This window comes from Galeopterus variegatus, unplaced genomic scaffold (genome assembly GCF_000696425.1).
Source record: "Galeopterus variegatus unplaced genomic scaffold, G_variegatus-3.0.2 Scaffold2868, whole genome shotgun sequence".
In the NCBI taxonomy this organism is placed as follows: domain Eukaryota; kingdom Metazoa; phylum Chordata; class Mammalia; order Dermoptera; family Cynocephalidae; genus Galeopterus; species Galeopterus variegatus.
The window spans coordinates 147,834-159,362 of NW_007728979.1; the positions used below are offsets into that span (position 1 = coordinate 147,834).

An 11,529-nucleotide genomic window follows, 5' to 3' on the forward strand; every position below is an offset into this window, starting at 1 on the left:
CACGGAAAAAAAAAAAAAAAAAAAAAAAAAAAAAAAAAAAAAACTCTACAGTCTTGTTTTTAAGCACTTTTCTGTATGTGTATTACATTTCATAACAATAAACAAAAAAAAAACCTCTGAGGTTCTGTACATAGATTTCCCCGTCTAGAAAGCCTTCCTTCGGGCCGGCCCGGTGGCGCACTGCGCTAGTGCGCCGCTTGGGAAGCGCAGCGGCGCTCCCGTCGAGGGTTCGGATCCCACATACAGACCGGTTCCCACTCACTGGCTGAGCGAGGCGCGGGGGCAACACCGAGGGTTGCGATCCCGTTGCCGGTCCTGGTCCGGTACGGGGGCGACACTGAGGGTTGCGAACCGTTGCCGGACACGGAAAAAGACAAAAAAAAAAAAAAAAAGAAAGCCTTCCTTCGTCACACATCTACACAGCACACTCCTAAACTTCCTTCAGGCCTCTTCACTTTAGGAAACCTGCCCTGATTCTCTAGGCCCACTTCAAGGCAGTTCTATTTATGGTCCCACTACAGCCTGTAACTGCAGCAAGTGTCTCACTGTGGTACCATCATCTATTTAGGTCTCTGTACATCCACTAGATTAAATACAGACAGTGTCCTTTCGTCTTAGCATCTATGGGTATCCAGCACTTAGCAGCTCCTAAATATTCCCTGGTGAACAAAGCCATTTGTAAAATGTTACAGATCCTTTCTGCTCGCTAATTTTTGTCTTCTTAACCTTCTCTAGAATTTCCGTAGGTAATATTCCATTCTAACAACCTACCATCAAAGAAAATAATAACTAGGTCATTTCAGCATGTGGGTTTTGAGGTCCTCTTAATTTTTTCCCTGCAGATATTCCCTGACTTTACTAAGAACATTCAGCAGAATTAAAACTTCTGTTTTTTGAATTAAATGTTGAGCCAGCTACTTCCCCCAGACACAGAACTGCATTAGGAAATCATGATTAATTCGGATAAGGCGTTAAGAACAGTGACAGGAGAAATGAGTTCTACTATCTGGTGAATTTCCTAGCCCTCCAGCTTTTTCCTCCCTCACATTTGCAGGGCTCCTTAGACCTGCACCAAACAAGCAGATTCCAATTAGCACGCAAAGGATCCAGAAAAAAGAAAGAAGGAAATTGTACATGTTCTACCCCCTTGGGCTTTAAGACAGGTTTTATACCTTAGCACGGAATTGTGCCCTGACTTTTCCACTCGTAAGCAGCCTCAATCAGCCTGAGTTTCATATTACCTTCAGAAGGTAATGAAATGAGGAAGTATCCGCAGAGGCAAATTGTCTGATTGTTTTTCAGGACCACATTTCTGTTCTTACCTTTTCATGAGCCCGACACTACAGTTCACAAAGGGCTTCATAAACTGAAGCCAGGAAAAGAGCTTTTGCAACCCATGCCCTGTCTTCCACGTCCCACTAGTCTCCAACCTACAAATGCGGGTGGCCATTCTGACAGGTGAGCCAGGCTGTGGTATAAACTGGTTTCTCTCCCCACCCTTGCTCTCCTCTCACACAGACACAGACTCTAATACAGAGCTGGAAGAAAAGAACGAGCCATGCCTACCGGTAGCCCAGTCCTTGGATCAGCTTACTTCCCAAGCGTTCCTGGATCATCTGGATAGTTCCTTGTAAGAGGCTTTTGGCTGCCGAATCTCCAACAGCTATAGCAACAATCCGTCCTGGATCCTGGACTCTCAGAAATTCCTCCAGTCGCCTACTCTCATTGTGGTATTCATGGGTATCAAACTTTGCAATTTCCAAAATTTTGGCCGTATCTTGGTCGATGACCCTGACATTGAGGCCCCGGAGAAAGTCCTTTTCAAAGGTGTAGGACCCAAAGGGCAAGCCTGAGGAATGCAGAGTCCTCACCAGCAATGTCCACGATGTCTTCCGTTCCCCGTGTAACTCCAGTGTCCCACCAGCTTCCACACCTATAAACTTTTTGCCAAATGTTGGCATACTTTCGCCTTCGTCTGACCTGCCATACAAGGCAATTGTCGCTTTGGATTTATAGCGGCATTTTTCTGCTCCAATATGAAGCGTTCCACCATCCCGGATCAGGATGTAACGAGTCCTCAAGGTAATGTTTCTGGATCCACCTTTATCATCCCCGAATACAAGCAGTCCTGCAAGGAACGGTACCATAAGCCAACTTCTAAAACATCTTTCTGAGATACAGAAAAATATTTTTCACCTTAAGGGGGAAAAAAATACACCTGCACGATTAGGTTGGGAAAAAGAAGACTAAAAGTCTGTTTAGCAAATTAAACTGGTTTCAAAACATAGTAAAGAAAAAAATGAAGAGTTCCTATCTCAACATACTGAAAATGCCCATGAGAATGAATTTTCATTCATTCACTTTAGAGGTAAACGTTTCTAGAAAAATATCTAAGAGCCTATGTATCTGAACCTCATTTTTATATATGTTAACCGATGTTAACTCTCTCATCACTCTTGACGAGTTCTCACAAAGACATAGCTATGAGAGATTACCTCTCTGGAACTGTTTCCTTGTCTATAAACCTAGGGTCTTGACCTGAGTGATTTCTAAGGTCCTCACAGCTCTTGAATTCTATGGTTCTACCTTAGGGACTTTTTACATCTCCACGGTTAGAGAGAAAAAGGCTATTCAAAGAATCATTTTCTACATAATGAATATTAAATATCTCCCACATTAAAGAGCAACCTCGCAGTCCCCATAGGCAGGGACCATTACCTACCTCCATCCTGAATGACTATAGAATTCACTGTAACATCTGAGGTCAGACGGAACATATCTCCCTCCTTGATAACAACATGTTTTGCAGGGTCTTGTCCTGGATCCCAGTTCCTGAGACGGGGATTTTGATCTGGGCAATTCTCTACAAAACAACACAACATTGATATCCCATCAGACCCAACAAAATGCAAGAATGTCATTAGCCAAATCCATGCACTACCATCATTTAATGCAGTCTGCAAGTAACATGATGACATACTTTGATTTCTTGCCATTAGGATAGAAATCCTATCCTACCCAGCAGAGAAACATCAAGTCCTTTACTTCCTCAACACATTAAAATATAGTGTCACCACAAAAGTAAGTTGTTAGCATCTAGAGTTCAAGTCAAACTTGACAAGGTAAAAATGGAGTTCCCCTGAATCATCTGCTCTGGGAATAAACCACCAGTAAGATGCAAATTATGAACTGTCCATTAGAAAGCTGTTTTACAGAAGACATTTACAACATGCTGATAAATAAAATACAGAAATTGCTGAGTAATGTGTATATTAGGTCCTTACAAATTCCTTCCTATGCACGAGTCATAAAGTAGGTGATAATAGTAACTCTTTCTTAGGCAGAAGCTGAGAAATATCACCATGTCCAACCACATACATTTTCCCAGCAAAACTGCAAGTAGCCAAAGACATGACTTCTCATTTGCAGAGATGAGGAAATTTCAGGTTCTCGAGAAGCCAAACCCAAGATTACTTAGCAAACTGAGTGATACGGAAGTTCCCCCTTTAAGAAATGAGGTTCTTAATTCCTTGAACTTGTTAAGACAAGTGAACAGATATTGACATTGATGACACAGCGAGAAGGAGGGAAGAAAAGGAGAAATTGGTAAGGGGACACAAAAAACAACAATACTTTATATTGATAAATTAAAAATAAAATAAAAAAGAGATATGACAATCTCTAGACCAATGTAGAAATGGTTTTCCAATGAAAATAGCATAAGCTGTTTATGTTGGTTACCTCAGGAAGCAATAATGAGGAAGGAGAAAAATGGGTGGGGGGAATTATATTTTTTCTTTATCTTTGTGATTTTCATTTGTTGCAAAAGAAAAAATGCTACTTGTGTGACTGGAAATAATTTAATAAAGGAATAAAAAGGAAAACATAAACAAAAAAAGACATGAGGTTCTTTACTTACATTGCTCCTTTACTAAGAATTAGAATTTTTCTCTTGAATAGGTGATAATAAAAATATGGAAGTATTCTGCATTGCCACAAGTTGTTAATGAGTAAAACCTTTCATCTCTGCCATAATTTGGAAGAGGAGGGTGAAAAATAAAATCATATGTTCAATTTTGATAAACAAGTATTTGTTGAGGATCAATTTGTCCACTCTGCACTAGATACTGTAACATTTATAAAGCATAGAATGATCTAACATATCCTCAAAGTTTATAATCTAGCTTGGGAGAAAAAGCCACCATGTATGAAATAATTAAAACACTGAACAATGTGGTAGTCATTTGAGGTGCAAACAACCTCCAACTGAGGCAGCTTCATGAGCAGATGATACTAGACCCAGACCCCGAAGGAAAGACAGTATCAAACAAGAAGAGCAGGGCAGGGGTGAGGGAAGGTGAGAATACCACTAATGCAAGCATCCCATGCTATCCAAGTCCATTTGGTTGCTCAGTGAGAATAGCAAGGTGTCGCCTGTATTTAAACTAAGCAAAGACAGAAATGAGCAAGATATGCTTGAGAACCAGATGAAGAAATATATTTTGTTAAGGTGGAGGGTACATAGTGGGTGATACTATGAGAAAAAGCAAAGAGATTGGGTGCAACGTTAAGATATTATTTTATATAGAAAAAAAATTCTGACTCCTTATTTTGAATTTTCCGTACACTAATGCAAACATCTTCCTGCTTCTAAGCACTTATATGCCCCTAGGCTTATGCTTTCTCTTTGAGGTGATAGTAACTACAGTTAAAATTAGTCTCACTCATTAAGTCCTTGGCAATTATTGCAGAGAATTCTTCTTGGAGTAGTTTCATAATTGTTGATATTTAATTCTTCTGAGAAATCAATGCTCACCACTATTACACTAAAAACAATCCTTAAACTTTTCTTCCCAACAAGGAAACAAGAAATCTCTCATATTTGTTCTGACTTAATACTGAGGATTTCTTAAACTTTTCCTCTACCTCCCTCTCTTCCCATAAAACATCTAGCTGGAATTCTCCATGGTGTTATTTGAGAAGCAAATGTATGTCGCACGTAACAAGCACTATATCCAGCTACAGAGAAGGAAATCCAGTCCTTTGAGATCTGGAGCCTACTATAATAGTTATATAATTCCTCTTAATTGTTTATAATTATTCCCCAGGAGAGCATGCTTCATTAAAACCATTACCAAAAATTCCAGGCTGTTTCCTTCCAGTAAAACACACTTAATGAGAAAATGTGTGATCTACAGAAGGCATTGAAAAGTAGCTCGGCCAGCCCCACCTTCCCAGCTACCCACTTGTAGAGCAGTAAGTGCACTGTCCAAGTTATGTAACAGCAGTAACCACAGTGAGGCTGACCCTGAAATAGTCCAGCATACCAGATCTTTCCACTGATAATCTGCACTTATATTGCCAAAATATGAAACTAAAGAATGTTGATTCAAGGAATCACAGGAGCAATTCCACGTTTTAGAATGAATATGAAAACACCAACAAAAGCCACAGATCTCCACTCTGACTTCCCACTAGTCTAGCATCCCTTTACAGCAGATTACTTGGGAAGTATGACTCAGCAGTGAACTTGGTTACTCTGCTGGGGAAAGAAGAGAGGAAGTTAACACTATGTGCAATGGAAATCAATGTTAGGAATTCATAATGGCCTACCGGCTTGGGCAACAAAGACACTGAGGTGAATGGCTCTCTCACTTCAGGTCCATTCTCTTAGAAGCACTAACACTACCTCCCCAAGGACCTTAAAATCCCTAAGGCACCCATGAAAACTAAACAAAATCATTATTTGTAAGTCTCATAAATAGTTAAATGCTTCTCAACTGTTATATTCATTTAAGGAGGCATCTAATGAACAAAAGTCTGTTATACACTTTGAAAAAATGCAGACAAACATGGTGCCTAATCCAGGTTGTTATGGTCTGCTTCTCTCTGCCACTGCCCGGAGTCCTTTTTAGGCAGATAGATGGGATTCTTTTATGAGGCAATTCTTTGTTGGTATATATTGAGGTCGCCTGTCAACAAACATCTTCAAAACCATTCAAAGTATTGATAGATTACCAACTTGAAAAGAGAAGACCATTTAAGAAATTAAAATTTCCCTACGTGCTATTTAACTATGAAGTAATGAATGATTTTTAGACAAATGTGTCAGAACTTACACATCTTAATTACACACTGTAAGTCAAAAATATTTGAAACTTCTTTTTTGTAACTGTCTCCCTAGATGGTTTCAAACCACAAAACACAAATCTTATTATTTTCAGTCACATATATTTTTTTGTTTTGTTTTTTGTTGGTTTGGTCATTTGGTTTTTTGGCAGCTGGTGGGGAAGGGAATCAAACCTTTGACCTTGCTGTTAAAATGAGTCAGTTATATTTTTAAAAAATCAATTCTAGTTTATCATTACATCTAAGACCAAAAAAAGACTTTTGGCGTCTAAAACTCCTACCTACCACAAAGGATGAAATTGTGCTATCACAAGAATTCAGTAAAGACTCAAAAGCATTTCCTAAAGACAGGTTCTAAGAACTCCTTGAACACTGGGACAAAATGATAAAGTGAAAAGAACACTTCTTTAACTTTATAATTTCCAGCGGATTCCTTGAACAACTGCTCTCATTCGTAAGAAGTTACACTTCGGATTACCTAATTGTGTGTTAGTTAGCTACAGACAACTTAAGATAATAAAACTTTTTTTTAATTATCTGTTTCCTCCCCTTCCTTCTTCTCCTAGAACATGTTCTATGTGCACATACACACACTTACCATCTGGAGCATATTTTGAGGATATCCCTAAAATGACTGCAAGTGCAACAAAAAATGAGAAACTAGTAATTGCAAAGCAAATGAAAGTATTTTTGTGTCTCTTCTGCTTTCGGCTCTCTCTCTGTGCTTGCTGTTCTTCAGATGAGAGTGCAAAGGTGGCCCGGGCTTCTTGTCTAATGGAGGTTAATTTGGCTGAAGCTTGGCTCTTTGGAGGAGGAGGGGGACGCAGTGGGACAACCTTCCCTGGAATATAACCAGATGAGCGATGGCTGTTTCCATTCTGAGGCTGTAGGAAAGCAGGGGAATGTCCCCTGGAATCAGTGGTATACATGATACACTGTCGCTGTGAAAAGAAAAAAATTAAGTTTCAAAATGTATGAATTGCAATGGCTTTTCTTTAATATACATTTTTTTATTCTGGTGAAATACATATAGCATAAAAGTTACTACTTTAACCACTTTTAAGGGTACAGCTCAGTATGTGAATTAAATGTATTCACAGTGGGGTGGAGGGGAGAAAAAATTATATATATATATATATATTCACAGAGTCGTGCAACCATCACCACTATTCATTTCCAGAACTGTTTCATCATTCAAAATGGAAACTCTATATTCATTAAATAATTCCCCATTTCCCCAGCCCCTGGTAACCACTGTAATGACTTTTTGAAAATATCAGGTCAGTTTACAACCCTGATATAAGAAACTATGTCAACAATAACCTTCACTAATTGTCTTCTCATGCCACTGTGTCTCAACTCTGGCTGCACATTATAGTCACTTGCGAACACTAATGCCTGGTGCCACACTCCAAAACAGTTAAACCAAAATCAGGGAGCCAGGGATACAAGCATCTGTATCTTTTAAATGCTCCCCAAGTGATTCTAAGGAACATCCAGGTTGAGAGCCACTGTCCTACTCCAAATGTTCTCAATTTGCAGTGTGCAAATGAATCACCAGAGGAGCTAGCTACACTGTAGATTCCTGTGCTCTTTACTACAGTGATTCTGTCTCAGTTGGTGCAAAGAGGGCCCTGGATTTTATATTTTTAAAAAACACACCTTGGTGACACTTAAGCAGGTGGCCACATTTTGAGTATCATTATTCTAAGCTCTTCATATTTAAAAGTCAATGTGTCATATGAGGACCACAAGGTGGCCCTAAAAAGTTCGAGTAGATAGGCTTTCATGTTTGGGGACTCTAAATGATTCTGAATCCATTTAGCAAGAAAGTCTAAAGTCTATCTTATCTCTTTAAATCCTCAAATTTTGTTTAAAAATAGTAAACAATTCAAATGGTTAAGGTGATTTAAAAAAATAGCTAACACAAACCCTACGCCAGGCACTGTTCTAAATACCTTATGTGTATTAACTCATTTAACATACTTAATAAAACAAATCTATAAGTAGATACAATTATTCCCATCTTACACGTGAGAAAAACTGAGGCGTAGAAAGATTAATTTCCCCAAAGGTCACACAGCTGGTAGAGAGGCGATCCAAAGCTTAAACCCAGGTATTTTGACTCCAAAGTTCAGGCTCCTAACTTACACTGTGTCTTTCCAAACAACTGAGAGGCAAAAACTTCAAAGAATGAGTTTCACAAGGGTGTAATTAGAACTGTGCTAAGTCTGAAAGTGCATATTAATCTTCTCAGGAATTCTTCATGCAGAAGTTCACTAGACCATACACGATTCCTTTTTATTTAAGAGAAGCTGACACACACAAAAAGGGAAGTTCTTTCTTATTTTTTACATTCTTTATAGCAAGCACTTACAAGTTTTTGAATGAAAAATTAAGTTTTGAATGAAACCTTACTCTGTTAGTTTGCCAAGTCAAAGGAAAGGAGGGTGGCAGGGAGGGAGGGAAGCTAGCTCCAGCACATAACGTTTGTATTGCAATGACTGGATAGAATAAGATGTGCTCAGTGGCTTCAGAAACATGATGTTCAACCTCTTCCACTACATCCCTTCCTTACCAACTAGAGCATCTCAGAGTCACCTGACTTCATTCAATACCTTTACAATTAATCCCCCTCATCTTCTGCCAAACAATGAACAAGATTCTAGTCACAAGGGTACCTCCAAATTGCTCTAAACTATCAGCAAGCCCATTAAATACAAAATGGTCATTAGAGAAGCCACAAATAAGCATTCCCAGGACCCAAATGACCTGGACAGAAAGGGAATCCAATCAGGAATTGATGCTGATTTTACATGGGGCAAAGAACACTCTCAGAGTCAGTGTGTCTGTCAAAAACACTTACTTGGTGGGGTTTGATTTCTGAACAAAAGTAATTATTTAGATGAAGCTCAAGCTTCAGGACAAAGGGAAAACAACACTTTTCAAGGTGCTGTTGAAGAAATTGCTGCATGTGTCAAGCAGCAGACCAAAACAACGGATACATCCTGCTGGGACAAATGACAGAGTACAGTCTAACAAAGGCCCCTCTATGAACAAAGAAAGGACTAAACTAGATATTCTTGAGTGCCAGGCTCACAAGGATGGGAGCGGGATCGCCACTCTAATCTGCTCTGAAAGGGAATGAGAATCTTTTGTTTCTGGGGCTGCGATCATCTGATATTTCATTGTTTCGGGGTGAGAAAGGTTGTTATTACTTAACAGGCTGGAGGGCCCTTTTGTGGGAGATAATGGATCTCCAGATGTATCCACAATAAAATAAAAGGCAGTGAGAGGCTAAAGGAAGTCACCAGCCCACTGGGAATAATTTGTGTCTCCACGTTCACAAAATGGTATCCTAACGTGAAAATTCAGATTGTGACTGCCACAAACTTAAGTGGTCAATAAATCAAAAATAATCATGGTTACGTTTTTTTTCTACAATCCTTCTGCAAAACTATATATATATTATGAGTACACTAGCTCTATTTTACTGAAACACACGTAAAGGCATAAACAGCAAATACATTCATTCTTTTCCTAAGAGGTAACATATTTTTGCAACCATATCTTAGAATAAAACAACAAAACAAAAATCATATCTTAGGCAGATTGTCCCCTCAATTTATTAAGATTTTTTAAAATATAAGATACAAATACATCACTTTTATTTTACATTTATGGGTGTGCTTTAGGTGTAGTATTATAAATTAATTATTTAAAAATATATTGATTGGTGGTTATAGATCTAAATTATTCACAGAAAAAAAATGACATTTCACTCACTCAGTAAGCAATTGTGAGCTCTTGGTGTCAGAGAATTGTGGTAGGAACTATGGAGGACAGACAAAAGATTTACAGCATCCTCAAGAAATGCAATTCCTGAATTCAATTTTAAATCACTTGTTTGGAAAGCAGAGTAAAATTGGCCAAGGAGACAAGGCTAAAATGGTGGTCAGGTTCTCAAGCTATCTCAACAACGGCTGTTTCATCCATTGTAGCATTTGTTTGAGTTTGGGGTCCTGAGGACAAAGAAGGGACTTACCAAAGGAAATACAATGAAGAGTTTCCTACTGCTTTCAAGCTTCAAGGCAAGCATTAGGCACCATTTTAATAATTTTACTACAGAGCAATATTTCAATTTAATACACCGTTCCGTTTGTCTATATTACATGTCATTTTTTTTTTTTTTTTTTTTTTAAAGATGACCGGTAAGGGGATCTCAACCCTTGGCCTGTTGTTGTCAGCACCACGCTCAGCCAGTGAGCAAACCGGCCATCCCTATATAGGATCCGAACCCGCGGCCTTGGTGTTATCAGCACCACACTCTACCGAGTGAGCCACGGGCCAGCCCTCTACATGTCATTTTTTAAAGGGTTATATTTCTAGTGGGAAACACGTACTATGTAGAAAGAGCACATCAGTATTTTATGATACATTTTAAGGGCTATTATAGCCTATGATTGCCCCTAAAATAAGACCAATCATCCAAACGAGGGATAATTTAAGTCATTCATATGCAATTAGAAATGCACTCCACTAAGTTTTTAAAGCATCATTTTTGGTATTTAGATCTCCCTAAAGAATTATTTTGTGAGTATTTATTTACTGGATGACAAAAGTAGTTGTCCAAAAAGCTTGGTTATAAATCAAGCAAACAACTGAATATATGGACAGGCAATTTAGGCCAATATTTTAAGTAGATAATTAAAGAAATTACTAAGACTATGAATACATTATATCAACTTAAAAGACATAAATACAAATGTTGGAAAAAAGTAAGCATTCAAAAAAGTACTTAGTATTTTTATCTAATTCTTGGTTGCCCCCACAGAAAGCCTCTTTCAAAACTCATGTTATATTAAATAAAATTCTTCTCTTGGGAAAAAAAAAAAAGTATTGCCCCCAACAGTAGAACAGGTGGGAAAGACTTGTACAGTTGGTAAGAGCATTCAATTAATTTATTTGCTAATAAATTACAGCAAGTAATCACAGAAAACAATTATTTTGAAACTTCAATAACATTAAAAAAGGTCAGGATCTTTTTTTAATCTATAGAAAGGTGCATCATTTTAAGAAAACTATGATATTCTCGTTTAAAGTTTTCAAACACTGTGCTATCTCGTCTATGATGCCTTCTCAACATTCCCTACATTCCCACTCTGTTCTTCCCTGTACTGTTTAAAACTCTTCCAGGATCAGCTTGCTTTTTGCCTTGTTTCAGTTAATTTATATACTTGTCCATCTCCTGAAGTAGATTATAAGCCTCTGGAGACCAGGAGTAATATCTTACTCATCTTGATTATTGAACAGAGATCTCAAATTCCTGCAATTCAGCATAAATGCTACATACATATATATATATATATATATATATATATATATATATATATATATATA

At 38.1% G+C, this 11,529-nt stretch overlaps 1 protein-coding gene across 1 annotated transcript in view; it reads right to left on the minus strand.

Moving 5' to 3' along the window:
- TMEM2 (transmembrane protein 2) overlaps window positions 1-11,529 on the minus strand; it is a 74,031-nt gene that overhangs the window by 51,091 nt on the left and 11,411 nt on the right. The window contains exons 2-4 of the mRNA XM_008583250.1: window positions 6,728-7,070; window positions 2,723-2,863; window positions 1,567-2,128 (exon numbers count right to left, since the gene is read on the minus strand). Coding sequence (XP_008581472.1) covers window positions 1,567-2,128; window positions 2,723-2,863; window positions 6,728-7,058 — 1,034 coding nt within the window. The 5' untranslated portion in view covers window positions 7,059-7,070. The remainder of the gene's footprint in view (window positions 1-1,566; window positions 2,129-2,722; window positions 2,864-6,727; window positions 7,071-11,529) is intronic.